The following is an 18,769-nucleotide window of genomic DNA, read 5'->3' as shown; positions in this document are numbered from 1 at the left end:
AAAAAAAAAAAAAAAAACTAACAGAGCCTTATTGCAAGTGCTTCCATGGTTATGCCTCTTATTCACTACAAGTTTGATACTTGTAACAAAACCTCAAATTACCAACCAGTCAGTAGAGAAGAGAAGAGAATTGTAGAAAGGGAGACTGTCTAGAGAAGAAGAATCAATACTAACAGTTCCCCCCAAAAACTTTATTTATATTAAGATTGCATACAAGTAAGGATTCCTATTTGTAATAGGAATCAAACATAGAAGTCAATAACAACTCAACTAACTCTAATAGAACATATAATTAACAATACTAAATTACACACATCTTGACTAACTCAAGATGATAAAACTCTACTTGTTTCAAATAATATATATCTTTTATAGAAGTTGTAAAATTAAAATAAATAGAAAACAGTATAAGATTAAGAAAACATAAATTATTAATTGGAATGCAAACTATTTTATGGTACTTAAATAAGGGAAGCATTGTTCCTACAATTCTACTCGGTATGTGAAGTCAGCCTTTTCTTTTTTTTTTTTTTTTTTTTATAATCTCCAAAAGCACCATTATAAACAAGAGAAAATATAGCTCCTTTATTTATTTAATTATTTTTGTTAATAACATAGCTCCTTTATTAAAAATATATAAATTGCAACATTCAAATTCCTTAACTACTTTAGGGCTAGCCAATCAGTTATACAAACTCCCTTCCCCACTAGCTTCCTCATCCAAGTGACCCTCCCCTCTTTCCATTCACAATGTAACCTCTCTCTCTTTCTTGTTCCTCCCTCTCTTTTCTCTCTCTTCTTTTGTTCCTCCCTCTCTTTTCGGACAAGGATTCTCTGCATATCGGCGGGCGGCGGTGTACATTCAACGGCACAGCAGAGGCTAAGTGGCACACATGGCACACATGGTCTCGTTATGCCGCCGGATGTGCACCGCCGCCCGCCGGTAGTGCATAGGATTTTAATACCTCTTTTATCTATCTATTTTGGTATGGACTTAGTTAAACTCACATGATACGTGAGGGACACCGCTCATGTTTCCAATTCAAACACATCACAGTATTTTTTGGCATGAGGAACTCCATAAAATAAGGAGATGTTTAATTGTCAACTAATTGGTCATGTGATTCACATTAATGTGAGGTTAACATCTTCATCTTGATGGAGTTGGTCTTGGGTTTTATCAAGAGAAGAGTGAGGAAATGGAATAAGGCACCAGAAGCTGTTCTCTCAAAGGACAACTTTTACCACTTAGATTGATTAGAAGAATTGGGTCACCGATGATGAACCTGAATAAAATGGTGGTAACTTGATAGTTGACTTGCTTGGCACGGGTGGAAAAAATTTTGCTGCTACTTGTAGGAATGTTCCTGCCTACCTAAGATTACAACCAAAGAAATGGAATAATTCAATTCCTCTTAGGGTTCACAAATACCCTCCTAGGTTATCGTATTTTCTAAAATACCATTTTTCATTCCTTTTCTATGACTGTGAACCGGGTAGCAGGAACATTCCTGCAACGCAACCCAGGTAGCAGCAAAATTTCATCCACCACGGACACTCATCGAAGATATCAAGCCCATCATATCACTACATTAAAACAAATTTATAGATAAGTCAACCTTTTGGATTGTTGTGGTTTGTGTGATTACACTTTCATGAAAAATTTATAGATAAGTCAAAGAAAAACAATAAAAAAAAGTGGCAAAGAAGGGTTTGTTTTTGTTTTTTTGGTAAGAAAACATCTTTATTCATAATCAATATGAATAACACAAGACCCTTATCCGATCCATTTCCTGGGCAGTTCATTTCCCCAAGTTTGTCTAATAGAGAGAGAAAAAATGATCACCCTACCCCCCTGCCCGAACATACTGCCTGGGTGGGATCCACCCACCTCTATTAGAGGAACGGGCAGAAAATGGAGCAGATAAAAATACGAGTGACACATGGCTAGAATTGAACACATTTCCAAAAGCCACCGATTGTAATTGAGTCAAACCATCGTACTTGTTATCGACAATGTCTTTTTTGTCACGGAGTCAACAATGCTATTCAACTCCCTTAGAATAAATTGGAAAGAACAGGATACAAAGAAAGCATATAACTGTTGAATATCTTCAAGGATGGATATTATGGTTAAGAGGAGGTTATGGAGTTCTTTTGGCCTTGTTCATACAGGAAGAAAAATGAGGAAAAGTGCAAGAGTTGAATAAGAGGGAAGTCATAAGCCAATTAGAGACTCATCATTCTTCTTTCCTGAAAAGGTTTTGTTAAGAGTGCACAGATAGTGGCATGGCAAGACAACTGTAATCCCACATGGGTTCTATAGAGAGAGAGAGAGAGAGAGAGAGAGAGAGAAAGAGAAAGAGAAATTGAGGTGCACCGTAACTTCTTCAAGCACTTCTTCAACGAACCAAAAATTTTCACCTGAATCTCTTCAACAAACTTGGAGCGTGGCCTCTGTTGGTAGCGTAACTCAACATGGGAGCAGAAGGAGAATTTGTTAGTAACGAAGGAAATGGGTGAGTATGATGGCTTGGTCTAATAACTTCTTAATTCCTAAGAAATAGGAAAGTAGGTCTGTATTTTCTTGAACGCGCTTTCCAAGGATTGCGTTAGATGTCCTAAAACGTTTCAGAAAAGGAATCATTCGTGGACACGAGTGTAGGAGGATTGATTATTATAAAAAAAATGTCCTATTTTTTGCTAACTCTACAAATAGCCCATGAAAATGCCAAATCAGTAGAAGACATTTAGCCAGTAGGGATGTAAACGGATAGGATTCTGCTCGGATTTATTATTACTTACCGAATGACATATTTGTATCAATATTATTTGATCCGATAAAGTGATAAACTATCCAATTAGTAAACGAATCTGACTTATATCGATTAGACGTAGGATTAAGCATATTATCAAAATATTCTTATAAAAGTGTTTATAATAATGGTAATAGAGTAATATATCATACGATTTTACAATCGGATAGTAAATTAACCGAGTATTATCCAGTCCGAAATGGAAATATCCGAATCCGATTATCTTTTAGATGGATTCAAATATTTTTCAAAAATCAAAATTTTGGATTCGAAAACCCCTAAACAGATTCGAACACGGATTAGATACGGATTTTCGATTATCTATTTACATCCCTACTAACCAGTAGAGTAGCATCCCATACGGTGCTATGAGCAACACATCAGGTTTTGCCGTAGTTTTTATTTATTTATTTTTTGGATAAATATTGTAGGGGATCACTGAAACCTTTAATTGAGTTTGTTGAGCAAAGTTAACAATTTAATTAATCTTTTGCACTAGCTATTCCTAGGCTCCGACTCGTCTACTTCCAAAGCGGGCTGTACTTTCGTGCGCCCCACATATAAGGCGGAGAAAAGTACCGCCTTGCCCCTGCCCGAGCGGGGGCAAGGCGATACTTTCTGCACGCCTTGTATGTGGGGCAATGTAGGGTGCACGGAAGTACAGCCCGCCTTGGAAGTAGAGAAGTCTCTTCTCTATACCTGTGGGGGCGTACTATTGATTTGATGTGTTGATTCACATCCTATTAAATCATTAAGAGATGGGGGAAGAGAAGAAGAAATAAAAATTTTCTCAACGATTCCATGAATAGGCACTTAAGCCAATTTAATAGCATTTAATACTCTGATCGTGCACATGCATGGCCGTGCATGAAAGCTTTTGCCAAATAAAAAATAAATAAATTGATGCAAGACTTGATCACCTAGCCTAGATATAGTGAGACTCTTTCTCTCCTGACCAATCCTGCCTTCCTCGTTGCTGCCCCCGCCCCCAACCCCACCTCACCTCTGTCCCGCGCCCCTGCCCTCTACAACTCCACTCTACCCACCACTCCTCTCTTGTTCGAGATTCAATGAAAGCTTCTATTGCAGGTGTTGAACAGTATGAACAAAACCTTTCGCTGTCTTCCACACATGGTTCACATTAGTGCGATCTAACGTGCGCACACACACACACAGAGTAATTTGTTTCCTCCTGTTGTAAATATCAGAAACCATGAAAATGAGGTAAAAGTTCCCACCAACCCATTAATTGGTGAATGTTAATAATGGTTTCTAGTTTTCTAGTGTCATTTCTTCATTGTTGATTTAGTGTTTCACATTGTTGAGTCAAGAAATCGCTCAGCGGTCCTTCGAGTGCCGTAACCTGCAAAAGACCCTGGGGTGACAAAGGAGAACTGGTGTGGTTCCGGCCTAGGACTCTCCGATGCCTAAGTTAGATCTCTCTGAGCAAATAGATGAATAGTAGTATTCAAGATGAGTTAAGATGTCCCCTGACGGGACTGTGTACCTTGCCTTTTATAGTAGTGTATGGCGGTGTAGAGAGTCCCAGTTGATGTAGAGTATTTGCCGTAGGTGATAGAGTCCCTGAGTAGCAGGGCTCCTCCTTGATAGGTTGTCTTCCCATGAGACGTGGTGCCACGATAGACTTGGTATCCTTGGTGGATATACCTCATCTATGTGGTAGATGAGGTTCTCAGTATATGAGTCTGTTCAGAGTACATGACTCGATAGGCGGTGGCCTAGAGTCCTTGGTGATGCGATTTGTGTCTTGTTGATGGCGGTGATGATTGTCGTGTTCAAGGGAAGTCGTGCCTGGGGATCTGCACCCAAGGGGGTTGGCTCCCGTGGGTGTTGGTGGTCGGTGCCTTCGGCTGGTCCTTCACTGGCCCTGTTTTGGTTCCCTTCCTTGGATTGGGACACGTGGCGACCTCTAATTGGTTGGAGTGAATTTGGGTTCATCATTTGCCCCCCATTTTCTGGGAACGGAGTGCTCCAGAGAGTATCCTCTACATTCTTGTATCAATAGGGGGTTCCTTGCGAATAATTTCTTCTCTAAGGGTGTGCTTGTAAATAACTTGGTAAGGGAGAGGTTATCGGTTCAAACCTCTCCTCTCCCCTTTTTTGTCTCTTTTTTCCTTTTCCCTTCTTTTTGTAGATATATGCCTTTACCTTATTCTCTCATTTCACTTTTTGCTTTTCACTTCTCTCTCTCTTTCTAGCTTTTCTCCTTTTTGCTTTTTCTCTTCCACTTTTTACTTGAGCTTTGGATCTGGCGACCACTCATTGTGCCCCCCAAGTGTTTGATCTTTGGCCATAATGAGGGGCATCTTGCTTAGTTCTTAGACTCTAGCCTTGCCCTTGGTGACGTTTGCCCATTGCTCGATTGGCTTGCACTTGTTGCTGCTTCGACATTCGTTTGCCATCTGCAGTCTGCGCTCGAGGTGGTTGGCTTCTAGTGATGATCCACGCCCAGGCAATTCCCTCCCAAGTGGTTCGCGCCTGACTATCCGCGCCTGCAATCTGCGCCTAGGGGTTGGCATCCCAGCGGTGATCCACGTACAGGCGATTCGCTCCCAGGCGGTTCGCTCCCTACGATCCGCGCCTACGTCCGCGCCAGATGATCCGCGCCTAGGGGTTGGCTTTCAGGCGGCGATCCATGCCCAGGCGATCTACGCCCAGGCGGTCCGCACCCGGTGATTCGTGCCGCAGTCCGCGCCTTGTGGTTGGCATTTATCGATCCGCGCCCAGGTGGTTGGCATCCATCGATTCGCCCCTAGGTGGTGGGCTTCCATTGATCCGCGTCTAGCAGTTGGTGTCTTGGTGATTCGCACCCATTGATCTACGCCTGTTCGTGTTTGGTGTGTATTGGTCTTCTCTTCTTTTCTTCTTTCTTCTCCTTTCTTTTTTGATTGGTTCTGCATTGGTGGTTGCAGGTTATCTCCTTTCTCTTCTCCTCGGTTGCTTGGTTTTGGGGAGTCCTTCGCTCTGAGTAAGTAGCCAGTTCGCTTCCTTGTCTGTTCATGTCTTCGTCTGACGATTCTAATTCGACTTCGATGGGGGTCGGATCTATTGAGGAGTCTTCTCTGGGGTCGTCTACCCCCGCAGATACTTCTGCCTCTTTGCCTTCTCCCGTCGCTAGTGATGAGGAGGAGATCTCTGGAGGTTTCGCCCCTAGTAGGGGCCGTTAGGCCTCTAGAGCTTCCTCTTCTATCGGCGACCCTAGGAGTAAGTTGGCCCATATTGCTAGCGTCTTGACTTCTTCGAACTTGGCGTCTCTTTGTCGGGAGTTCCATATACCCCCTGAGGTCCTGCTCCGTGTCCCTAGACCAGATGACGGTGCTTACTCCCATCGAGGAGATGAGGTCTGCCTGTACTGTATTTTCTTTGTTCATGGTCTTCGTGTCCCTATCTCCCATTTCATGGAGTTGGTGTTGGAGCACTGGGGTCTCACTCTTGGGCAGGTGTTGCCCAACTCTTGGTGTGTCATTCTGGGCTTGTATGTGTTCTTCGATCGGATGGGGCGTGCTGCCATCGTTCCCCTATTCTCTTACTTCTATGTGTCGAAGAGGGGGGGAAGGGGGGTGTTACCACTTCGCCCATCATCTCTCTAGGGGGTCGCTCGCCATGCTCGATCCTCTGGTGGGGATCACCAACTCAGTGAAGTATTGGAGAGACCTTCCTTTTTGCCATGGTCCCCTAATGTGCCTTGCGATCTACCTGGGAGGTTATTGATGTCAAGGGGGTGAACCGCCCTCTTGAGTTGAGAGACTTTGAGCATGACTCCCTCCAGCGGTGTCAGGGATGCGACCCTTTCGACGTCCGCCAGCTGGATTCCGAGGCCTTCTTATGCCTTTGGAAGTTGAGTCCTAGTAAGACATTTGGCTTCTTTGATATTTGCTTATGTACCTTCCTTCTATGTACTGCTGGCTTGATCTGCCTTGTATTTTCGATTGGATATTGTTGTGCAGTAGACATCAGGCCGGATCTTAGCCTCTTCAGTTCCAACCTACAGAAGAGGAGCGCTCATGCTACTGCTTCTGGGGGTGGTTCTCCTGGTGTGGTACCCCCAGCTTCTACTTCTTCTCCTGCGGTCGCTAGGACCAAGAGGAAGGGGGGGTCTTGATCCCCCCAGCTCGGTGAGGATGGGGCCATGTGTCATTCTTCCTCGGATGTCTCCTCCTGTCTCTACCCCTTGGTCCGCTACTCCACGCCCTTCATGGGGGAAAGGGGTGCCCTCTGCTTCCGCTGACATTGCTGCCGACCCACCGACCTCTTCCCCCTTGGTGTTGGCGTCAGATCTTCTGAAGGGAGCGACATTTGCCACTCGTGGTGGGAGTTGAGAGTGGTTGGGCATAGATAGGCTTCCCGTAGAGCGTTCAGTTCACCAGGGGTTCAGTGACGCCACACTCTCGCAGAGTCTCTACCAGGACATGGCTTCTATGAGTTACTCTTCTTGTTCTCTTTATGTCATTGCTTCTCTTGTGCTTGGGATGCTTACTGTCGGCTACGTTGATTGTAGGTCCAGCATCGTGTTACTGAGGCGGTGCTTCAACTGGAGAGTCATGCTTTTCGTGAGATTCAGATAAAGCGTGCACTACAGAATGTGGAGAGGGAGCTTCAGGGGCATAAGGATGCCCGCGAGGAGGCTGTGGCACGTGAGCGGAGTGTGTCAGAGGAGCTTAGGGTGGCTACCACTGCAGTGGCTCAGAGTTCATCTAGAGTTCAGGCCTTGGAGGAGGAGCTTCGCGCTTTGAGGCAGAGGCACAAGGTAGAGTTGTCTGAGGCTGGGGAGCGGGCAGTAGCTGCGTATCGGTAGTCTCATGAGATCACTGCGTACTTTCATCAGTACAACCAGGAGATATATGATGGAGGCATCAGGGACTTGGCGGTTCGCATTCTAGAGAGGACCCCTGATTATGACTTCTTGGGGTTCCCAGAGGTTATCACGCTACTACCCGAGACTGCTGCAGTGGCTCGTGTCCCCCCTGAGGATGGCACTGTGGCAACAGAGGAGGGTGCTGCTGCCCTAGAGGCGAGTGCTGCTCCTCTTGCTGAGGCTGACCTGATGTCTCCTGCTGGATCAGAGGTTGCTCCTCCATCAGATGCCCCATGATTTTATAGATGTTCTTTTTGGAGGTTGAGTTTGTGGATGAGAACTTTTGGATTGTGATGCTTGCTTTTTGTCTTCCGGGGATTATATGTACTTGACTTTTTCTTTTGGTGACGTTGATATGGCATGCATTTGATCCTTGTTGCTTTGATGGTTCTTGTACCTGTGTAACCCAATGTGGTTGGTAGTCCTTTAGAGATGTCTTGTCTTGGCGGTCTACGGACCTTGGTGGCCAACGAGCCTTGGGGGCATAACGCCTAGCATAACGCCTTGGTGGCATAACGCCTTGGTGGCATAACACCTTGGTGGCATAACACCTGACATAACGCCTTGGTACAGTGGCAGTGATTCGATTGAGTGGTAGAAGAAGACAAGTATTCTTGAAACAACTCTTTAATTTGAATAAACATTTTTCAAATTGGCCTTGAAATAGTGATGCCATCTTCTGCTACTGCTACTACTACTACTCCTGCTACCACTACCATTACTGCTGCTACTTGACTGCTACTGTTGATGGTGTTGTCGCTTCTACTGCTATTGCTTCTACTAGTAATACTTCTTCAGGTGTTCTAAGTTCCAGGTACGGACTACCTTCTTGCCCCCTAGAGTTTTCAAACGGTATGTCCCTGGGCGTATCTACTTGGAAACTATATAGGGTCCTTCCGAATTTATTGATAGCTTCCCTTCTTTCCTTGGTTATGATGCACTTGCCCTCCTTAGGACTAGGTCTCCCTGGTGGAATAACCGTTCACGTACCCTGACATTGTAGTACTTGGCTGTTCACTATTGGTAGGCTACATTCCTCAGCAGTGCCTTCTCACGCACCTCATCCAGGAAGTCTAGGTTCGCTCGCAGTCCATTTGTGTAAGTTCTTTCATTGAAGTATAGTACTCTGTGGGACATGGCGAGGACCACTACCGGTGCCAATGCTTCTATTCCATATGCCAGGCGGAATGGGCTTTCTCCTGTGGGTGTCCTTACTATGGTGTGGTATGCCCACAGAACACCCAGTAATTCTTCGACCCACTTCCCTTTGGCTCCTTCCAGTCTTTTCTTTATTCCATCCAGCAGGGTTCTGTTGGTGACCTCCACCTGACCATTGGCCTGTGGGTAGGCTACCGAAATAGGTCGATAGTCAATGTTGTAGCTCTGATAGAAGGTGCTGAACTTGGGGTGGTTGAATTGCTTCCCGTTGTCGAAGACTATGATCTTTGGCACGTCGAACCTATAGATGATGTTGTCATAGATGAACTTCTCCATTTCATTCTCTGTGATCTTGGCCAATGGTTTGGCCTCTACCCATTTGGTGAAGTAGTCGATGGTAACCACCAAGTACTTGCAGTTGCCTGATGCTGCTGTGAAGTCCCCTAAGATGTCGACCCCCCACATGGCAAAGGGAATGGGGTTGAGGATCAATGTCAGCTTAGTGGTGGGTAGATGGGGTACTAGGGCGAACAACTGACATTGCTCGTAGGCCTTGACGTACTGTATGGCTTCCTCTTGCATTCTTGGCCAATAGAGCCCCTGGTGGAGAATTTTATAGGCTAGATATCTTCCTCCCATGTGGCTTCCACAGATCCGCTCATGTACCTCTGCTAGGGCATATTGGGCTCCCTTGGGTCCTAGGCACCAAAGTAGCAGTGCCGTGGCCCCCCTCTTATATAACACCCCGTCCAGGATGGTGTACTTTGCAGCTCTCATCCTTCACTTCCTTGCCTCGATCTTGTCTTCTGGTAAGACGTTGTTCTGCAGGTAGTCGAGTATAGGGTCTATCCAGCTAGGCCCTTCTTTGATCTCATTGACCAGCTTCTCCTGGTATGCTGGTTCATGCAATATTTCCACGTACACTGCACTAGCTAGGTTCCTGAGTTCATCATTGGCTAGCCTAGACAGTGCATCTGCAGTAGCATTCTCAATCCTGGGTACTCGAACCATCTCAAACTTCACGAACTGCCCGATCAATTCTTGAGCACGTGCTAGGTATGATGCCATGCGCTCATCCTTTGACTCATACTCCCCGTTCACTTAGTTCACTACAAGCTGGGAGTCACTCCGGATGGATAGATGTGTGACTTGGATTGCTTTGGCTACTCGGAGTCCAACCAATAGTGCTTAGTACTCTACTTCGTTGTTAGATGCTGGGAAGGTAAATCGGAGAGCATATTGTATTCGGAATCCTTAGGGGCTGGTAAGTATGAAACCAGCTCCGCTTCCTATGGCATTACTCGAACCATCCTTGAACATCTCCCACGATCCTCGATCCTGCTCCTCTAGTTCCTGTGCTTCTATCTCTTTCTTAGGCAGGGTACACTCAGCTACAAAGTTTGCCAGAGCTTGGCCTTTGATGGCTGACCTGGGTTGGAACTTGATGTCGTGTTCACTCAACTCGATCGCCTAGGCGATCAACCGTCCAGAGACATCTGGCTTGTGTAATACCTTCTTTAGTGGTAGGTTGGTGAGGACCGTGACAGTATGGGCCAAGAAGTATGGTCTGAGTTTCCTTGCTGCGATTACTAGTGCATATGCTACCTTCTCTATCTTTGTGTACCTGGTCTCTGCATCAATTAAGACATGACTCACGTAGTAGATGGCCCTCTGTATTTTTCCCTCTTCTTTTAGCAGCACTGCACTCACCGCGACGGGGGTCGCTGCCAAGTAGATCTGCAATTCTTCATTGGGCTCTGGGCGCCCAAGCAATGGTGGGTTCTGGAGGTATACCTTCAATTCTTCAAACGCTTTCTAGCACTCCTCCGTCCATGCAAAGTCTTTAGGACTTTGGAGGTTTTTCAGCGTCTTGAAGAATGGCAGGCACTTGTCTCCAGATCGTGACACGAACCTTGATAGGGTAGCGATCCTTCCATTCAACCTCTGTACCTCTCTGACTGTCTTCGGGGGTGCCATCTCTTGGATGGCCTTGATCTTGGAGGGGTTGGCTTCTATTCCTCATACTGAGACCATGAACCCCAGGAATTTTCCAGATGTAACTCCGAAAGTACACTTCTCAGGGTTGAGTTTCATCTGGTTCCTTCTCAGTACGGCAAATACTGCTTCTAGGTCGGCCAGGTGTTGATGAGGTTGGACGCTTTTCACGAGCATGTCATCCACATACACCTCCATATTACGCCCAATCTATTCTTCGAACATCTTGTTGGCCATCCTCTGGTAGGTGGCCCCTTCATTCTTCAGTCCAAACGGCATGACACGATAGCAATAATTCTCCTTGTCCGTTCAGAAGGCGGTGTAAGAGTCGTCATCCTCATGCATGAGGATCTGGTTGTAGCCAGAGTAGGCATCCATGAAACTCAGCATCTAATGTCCTACGCATCGATCAAAAGATCGATCCTGCGTAGTGGGTACTCATCCTTGGGACATATCTTGTTCAAGTCAATGTAGTCAACGCACATCCTCTACTTCCCATTAGGCTTGGGTACCATGACCATGTTTGCGAGCCAGGTAGGGAACTTTTCTTCTCTGATGAACCCTGCTCGGCTCAACTTCTCGACCTCTTCTTTGATGGCTGCCTGTCGGTCGAGGGCAAAATTCCTTCTCTTCTACTGGACTGGCTTCCTGGTTGGGTCTACATGTAGTCGGTGCTCTGCTATGGATCTGGGTATACCTGGCATGTTTGCAATTGACCATGCGAAGACATCCATGTTTGTCTTCAGGAGGTGTCCTAGCTCTTCTTTCTGCTCATTGCTCAACAACGTGCCAATCTGTACGACCTTGGAAGGGTCTTCTTTGCTGAGTGGCCAGGGGATGAGGTCCTCCACTGGTCTTCCTCTTTTTTCTGTCAGTTCATCTCTCTGGTCGCTGACCAGGTTCTCTATGCATAGTACCATCCCCCGTGTGTTGCCATTGTTCTTCTTCACGAAGGTGGCATAGCAATCTCTGGCATTCTTCTAATCACCTCGAACTTCCCCCACTCTGTTGTTAGTGGGGAACTTCATCTTCAGGTGGAGTGGAGACACTTCACCTCTAAGGGCTATCAAGGAAGGTCGCCCTAGGAGGCCATTGAACGACACCACGGACCTGACGACGATGAAGTTTACCATGATGGTCACCTGTCGAGGGTGCTCTCCAAAGGTGACGGGCAGCTCTATGGTACCTCCGATGGAGGCTGTGGCACCCGAGAATCCATGGAGGTAGGTGGGCTCTGGCTTGAGTTGATCGTCTCTAAATCCAAACCTGCGGTAGGCTTCCAGTGAGAGCAAGTCCATGGACGCCCCTGTGTCAATCAACACCCTGTGTACTGGTCGGTTGGCTATCTCCACCTGCACTACCAGGGCATCCTCATGTGGAAAGCTTACTCCTTCCAAGTCTGCATCCGAGAAGGAGATCACTGTCTCGGTTCTTGCTATTTTGCTTAGCTTCTCTACTACTCCCACAAACCTGGCATGGGCTTTGGCCTTTCTGGTAGATTCTTGCCCCAGCCCTCCAAGTATGGTGAGGATAGGGGATCCCTTGGTGCAGCTTGGTTCTGGTGCTTCTCTCCTCTCTTTTGTGCGATCTCTTTCTCTTTCTCGATCCGCTCTTCTTTCTTCCCTCCTTGGTTCTTCTCTTTCTCGATCTCGTCCTAGATCACCTTGGCCTGATCGGCCATCACGCCTCCCCTTCACGTACTTGTTCAAACTCCCTGCTTTCACAAGGCCTTTTACCTCCCGCTTCAATTGGTAACATTCTTCTGTGTTATGCCCATAGTCCTTGTGGAAGAGGCAGTACTTGTGAGGGTTACGCTTCTCAAGTCCTGCCAGTATAGGTCGTAGCCATTTGATTAGGTCACGGTCTTGTATCTGCATGAGGATCTATGACCTGGTGGTGTTGAGGGGTGTGAACTCTGGGCTGCTTGCCCTCTCACCTCTCTTTGATCGACGATCACTTCTTCCCGATGGGCGATCGCCTTTCTCCTATCGTCGCTCAGTCCTTAATCTTTTGTTCTCCTTGCGGTCATCTAGTGCTGACCTCTTATTGTCTTGGGTCTTGCCTTCAATTGCCTTTGCCCGTGACTGTACTATCTTGACCATATTGGCGAACTCATTGCATCGCTCCAGGAGCTCCTTCATGGTTCTGGTCTCATGACGCATCAGGTCCTTGATCAGCTTTATGTCATGGATGCCTCCAGCTAAGGTACCATGCTGGGTTTGGTCGTCCAGGTCTTTGACTTCTAAGGACTTCTTGGTGAACTTGCTGACATACTCCTTGAGGGACTCTCCAGGGTTCTGCACCACGTTCAGCAGATTGACCGTGGTCTTCTTTTGCTTGACGCTGCTCTGGAAGTGGGTCACAAACTATTCACATAGCTCTACAAATGATCCGATCGATCGGGGTCGTAGTCTGGAAAACCATGAGGTCGCTGCACCCTTGAGGGATGCAGGGAATGCTCGACAGGATACCATGTCTGATCCACCATATAGAGTCATCATGCCATTGAAGTAGTTGATGTGCTCTGGAAGTGGGTCACAAACTGTTCATATAGCTCTACAAATGATCCGATCGATCGGGGTCGTAGTCTGGAAAACCATGAGGTCGCTGCACCCTTGAGGGATGCAGGGAATGCTCGACAGGATACCATGTCTGATCCACCATATAGAGTCATCATGCCATTGAAGTAGTTGATGTGGTCATTAGGGTCGGTGGTACCACTGTAGAGTTCAAAGGTAGGTAACCTGAACCTGGATGGCAATGAGGCTGACATGATCTCTTCTGAGAAGGGGTGTTGTCCAGGGATCGAGTGTGTCTCACCCTTAGTTTGCTTCTTCAACCCTTCTAGTTTCTTGTCTAACTCTCAGAGTCTCTTGTCTAACTCTTCATCCCGTGCTTGTTCCCCATGCCTTACTAGTCATTCGCTGTGAGCTTATTCGCGTCCTCTCCTGGAAGTCCCCTCCCGTCTCGACTGTTGGCGAGATGGTGAAGGGTCACGTCGTGATGAATCTTATCTTGACCGCGAGGGGCTTCCTTCACGGTAAGTCTGGCCTCGCTCTGGTACATGACTTCCTTCTAGTCGACCACCAAACACTGACCTCCGAATGGACCCTTCAGGGTTAAGTACCACAGATCGGTGTGATGGTGTTCTCCCCCTGTTCGACCGTGCTGGGAGGTCTACCATTCTCCTTGGATATTGAGAGAGTTCTCCCTGTTGCCTAGTGTGCCTCTCGGACCTGTCACCCCTAGGAGGTGATCTCTTGGGGCTTTTCTCTCGTCTGCGATGGTGGGTCACCGCCTTCTGCCTGAGGTATTCGTGAAAGAGTCGTTGGTCATCGAGGATCTGACGCTGCAGGTCGTTGACCTGACCCGTAGTGGCTGGTGCATTAGGATCAGGTACTAACTCCATGGGGGCTTCAATGGCTGCTTCGGGGTTGAGGTTGACTCCCCCAACCTGCTAGTTCTCTGGGATCTCCCTCTCCTGAGAGACATGGTTAGTGGCTCTGCGATGTGAGCTCTCTAGAGGAGGTGATTCATTCCCCTCCCTCGGGGCATTGTTGGTGGAGGGAGCGGTCTTCCTACGTGCCATGGTTGATCAGTGATGGAAACAAGCTAGTAGATACTATGGCTAGCATCGTTCCCATAGACGGTGCCAATCTGTTGCGTCAAGAAATCGCTCAGCGGTCCTTCGAGTGCTTTAACCTACAAAAGACCCTGGGGTGACAAAGGAGAATCGGTGTGGTTCCAGCCTAGGACTCTTCGATGCCTAAGTTAGATCTCTCTAAGCAAATAGATGAATAGTAATATTCAAGATGAGTTAAGATGTCCCCTGATGGGACTGTGTACCTTGCCTTTTATAGTAGTGTATGGCGGTGTGGAGAGTCTCAGTTGATGTAGAGTATTTGCCATAGGTGATAGAGTCCCTGAGTAGTAGGGCTCCTCCTTGATAGGTTGTCTTCCCGTGAGACGTGGTGTCACGATAGACTTGGTATCCTTGGTGGATATACCTCATCTATGTGGTAGATGAGGTTCTCAGTATATGAGTCCGTTTAGAGTACGTGACTGGATAGGCAGTGGCCTAGAGTCCTTGGTGATGCGATTTGTGTCTTGTTGATGGCGGTGATGACTGCCGTCTTCGAGGGAAGCCGTGCTCGGGGATCCGCACCAAAGGGGGTTGGCACCCAGGTCCATGCCCCAAGGGGGTTGGCGCCCAGGGAGGTCCATGCCCCCAAGGAGGTTGGCGCCCATGGGTGTTGGTGGTCGGTGCCTTCGGCTGGTCCTTCACTGGCCCTGTTTTGGTGCCCTTCCTTGGACCGAGACACATGGTGACCTCTGATTGGTTGGAGTGAATTTGGGTTCATCACACATTTTGCAATAGAGGCTTTCTATAACGACTTTTAGAGTTTAATTGGGGCGGCTAAATTGTTCTTCTAAAGCAGAAGTGTGGGTTTTTCTATTCTGAAGTCTTAATGCTTCTGATTTATGAATTTGTGGAGAGAGAGAAAATGAAAAAACTCTTCTTTTTTAGAGTTTTTGATTGCTAGAAAGAAGAGTTTTTTCATTTTCTCTCTCTCCTTCCACCCAATTCAAACAGAAAAAAAAACCTAGCAAATTTTCAGTGAAAGCTTTTGAGAGCCAGCAAAAAAAAAAAAAAAAAAACATTTGAATCGGAAGATACAAATTCTCCCTTTGCTGCGTAGTTTCTATTTTGGAAAACCACCCAATTATTCGTTGAGTTTGTAAGGGAGAAGCCCAGCTCATCAGCACGTGTAGATAGTTAGCATTAGTTCACTTGTTCAGTTACCTGTGACTGTCTTTGTATCCACGTGGCTTCTTGAGTTATTCAGTTATGGCTTCTCTAATGTAATATAAATACTATGAGACATTAATAGAGAATTACTTTTTGGTCTACTCTTTACATGGTATCAGAGCCTTTTTTTTTTACTATTACGAGTTCTTTCACTTTTGACTCCTACGAGTTCTTTTTTTTCTCTCATGGTGTCAACCGTCTCTGGTGCGCACACTGCAACTTCGTCTGCTCCTTCTTCCTTGGTTTCCGTCAATCTTCATCCCTCTTTGCCTCTGAAGCTTTCTTCGACCAACTTCTTGCTCTGGTGCGCTCAGTTCCTGCCATTGCTTCATGGTCACAATCTCCTTGGTTATGTTGACGGATCTTTTCCTCGACCATCTCCGGTGTCCTCTGATGGTTCCACTGTGCTTTTGACGATTCTCCTTCTAATCTTTGGGATTGTCAAGGTTAGTTAATCCTTAGCTGGTTAATCTCTTCCCTTTCTAAAGAGACCATCCCTCGTATCATCTGTGTGTAGACCTCCTTTGAGGCTTGGCAAACCCTAACCAGGGTATTCGCTCCATCTTCCCGCTCTAGGGTCATGGATCTTAAGGATCGCCTCTTTTGATTACAGAAAGGAATTGCTACTGTTATGGAATTTCGTCTTGAGGTGCACTCCATTGCTGATGCCCTCGCCGCTATCAACAGTCCTGCCCTTGATGAAGATTTAGTTCTTGCGGTTCTCCGTGGTCTTAGAGACGATTATAAGGATTTTGCCACTTCGGTTCGCCTGCGAGTGGAATCCATTTCTTTTTTGGATCTCTTAGGCTTATTACTCACTCAGGAACTGTACCTACAGTCCTCTGCCTCTGCCACAACCTCTGGCATTCTCACTGCCAATGTTTCTACTCGCGGTGGTTCGGAGAAGTCTCGTGGTGGCTCTGATAAATCTTGGTCGCGCTATCGTGGTGGTTCTGATCGGTTTCGTCGCTCCAACAACTGGAATCAGGCTCGATCCCCTGATCGCAATCGGTAGTTTGATCATGGAGGCAATAGATCTGGCTATCGTGGTCCAGATTCTGACTTTGGTTAGTCCACTCCAACCTCTGGTTATGGTTATCGTAATCGTGGCTACGGTAATCATCGTTCTTCCCAGCATCGCGGCCAATCTTTCCCTGATTCGCCCCAATCTTCAGCAGGTCCAACTTTTGTCTCTCCTTCCTTCTATCAGATCTGCCGTCTTGATGGCCACTCTGCTTCCTAGTGCCCTCAGCGCTTCAACCACGCCTATCTTGGTAGGATGCTTTGCTCTTCTGCTTCAACCTTTTATGTTTCCTCTGTTTCCACATCTCATGGTTCCTTGGCCTCAAATTTTTGGATTCTTGACAGTGGTTCTAACAACCATATTACTGCAGATTTGTCTAATTTGGCCATCTCCGAATCATACAATGGTTCTGATGGTGTTATTGTCGGTAACGGTCAGGCTCTTTCCATTACTTGTTTTGGTTCTACTTCTATGGTTTCATCTGGTCATATTTTTTCACACACTACGGTTTTATGTGTTCCTTCAATTCACTGTAATCTGCTCTCTATTTCTTGATTTTCTACTGATAATCATGTGTACTTTGAATTTTTCTCTGACTCTTTCTTCATTAAGGATTGCCAGACCAATTGGATTCTTTGCCGAGGCCAGAGTGACCATGGCTTATTTTGGCTGCCTCTCACTGTTGCGCACTCTCCGATCACTGGTTCCCCTGCTTCCGCCAATGTTGCTACCATTTCAGATTGGCATCGCCGTCTTGGGCATCCATCTTGTTTGCAAGAAATAATAACCACAAGCGTACGGATCAATCATAGCTACGGGTCAAACTTAAGGAGATGTACGCCACTCTATCTTACTCACTTTAAACCAATGCAAAGTGAACCAAATTAATTAAAGTGTTGGATTAAACTAATGATAATTAAACTAACGTATCCTAACTCATAAGCATCTAGCGAAATTACATATCTAACGAATTGAATTGGCATCCTAACACACATCCATCTAACCTATCAATACTAACGTGGATTGAAGGAATAAATCGCAGCCACACACCACAATCACATAAAAAAAACAAAAGAAGAATGAGACTAAGAGATTAAAGAGGTGAAATCCGAAGGTGCTTGAACCGGATTGAAATTGCTTGCTTCTTTTAATACACTTGAAATGACGCTACCAAATCTGAAATTAAAACAAAAATAATTAAATTAAAATCCTACCATAATACATAATGATAATAGTAACTAAAAAATAAAATCCTAAAAGCATGATTGAATTAGAGAGGTAGAGAATGAGAATGAAAATAAAAATAATGAAAAATGAAAATTCCTAATAGAATGGAGGGATTAATGGAGATGAGAATACTAATAAAATAAAACTAATAGAAGAAGAAAGAGGTAGAGAATAAGAAGAAGAAATAAGAAACTAGAAGAATTAAGAAGAAGACAATAAAAATACAATCAAGAACTAATACTCCCTTCTACCAAAGTTGAAAGTGCATGAATGAATTAAGCCTTGCATGAATGTAGTAGAAGAAGCTTGAACACTTGAATAATCCTTGCATGGCTTCCTCTTCCAAGTCTCTAATTCTTCTCACAAGGATTAGAAGCCTAGACTAGAAAGCTTTAAAACTAAACTAAAATTAAAGGATTACAAACATATTGAAGACATAAATTGAAATTAAAGCATGAATTAAACCTATTACAACCATTAAACTAAGCTCATAAATCAAACTAGAAACTTAGAAAACCAAAAATTAGAAAAAGAGAGAAATTTTACTAAGCAATTGAACAAGTTTACAAGAGAGAACCATGGGGTATTTATAGGGGGAAGAGGAGAAAGGAGAAGAGGGAAGAGGTCGGAGAAATATTCCCTAAGAGAAGAGAATATTCTCTTCTCCTTCCTCTTTTACATTACTTGAATCCCAAGAAAAAAGAGAAAAAATAGAAAGAGGGAGAGATACAAATTTTAGCTATAAAAACCTTCTATTTTTCAAAAAGTGACTTTCTAATTCTATTCTTGTGCTTCTTTTTCTTTGCAGGTGTCTTCTCCAAGCAATGAGATCAAGGCATCTTTGACTTTTCAACCTTTCAAGG

The 18,769-nt window shown here is 45.5% G+C and overlaps 1 protein-coding gene and 1 pseudogene across 1 annotated transcript; one reads left to right on the top strand and one right to left on the bottom strand.

The window, feature by feature from the left end:
• LOC122650752 overlaps positions 1-47 on the bottom strand; it is a 39,341-nt pseudogene extending 39,294 nt beyond the window's left edge.
• Positions 48-15,840: 15,793 nt separating this feature from the next.
• Positions 15,841-17,234, top strand: LOC122650751. Its single transcript, XM_043844138.1, has 3 exons — positions 15,841-16,101; positions 16,269-16,666; positions 17,024-17,234. The coding sequence occupies exons 1-3, from the start codon at positions 15,841-15,843 to the stop codon at positions 17,232-17,234; spliced, it is 870 nt and encodes a 289-aa protein (XP_043700073.1).
• The last annotated feature ends 1,535 nt before the right edge of the window (positions 17,235-18,769 follow it).

The sequence above is a fragment of the Telopea speciosissima genome, chromosome 2 (genome assembly GCF_018873765.1).
Source record: "Telopea speciosissima isolate NSW1024214 ecotype Mountain lineage chromosome 2, Tspe_v1, whole genome shotgun sequence".
Lineage (NCBI taxonomy): Eukaryota > Viridiplantae > Streptophyta > Magnoliopsida > Proteales > Proteaceae > Telopea > Telopea speciosissima.
The sequence above is the reverse complement of the archived record's forward strand: the minus strand, read 5'-3'. Positions and strand labels throughout refer to the sequence as shown.

Coding starts and splice junctions, on each gene's coding strand:
- LOC122650751 (XM_043844138.1), top strand. CDS start 15,841: ATGGTGTCAACCGTCTCTGGTGCGCACACTGCAACTTCGTCTGCTCCT. Junction 16,102..16,268: donor TAATCTTTGGGATTGTCAAG/GTTAGTTAATCC, acceptor TTTTGATTACAG/AAAGGAATTGCTACTGTTAT. Junction 16,667..17,023: donor CGATCCCCTGATCGCAATCG/GTAGTTTGATCA, acceptor GATTCTTGACAG/TGGTTCTAACAACCATATTA.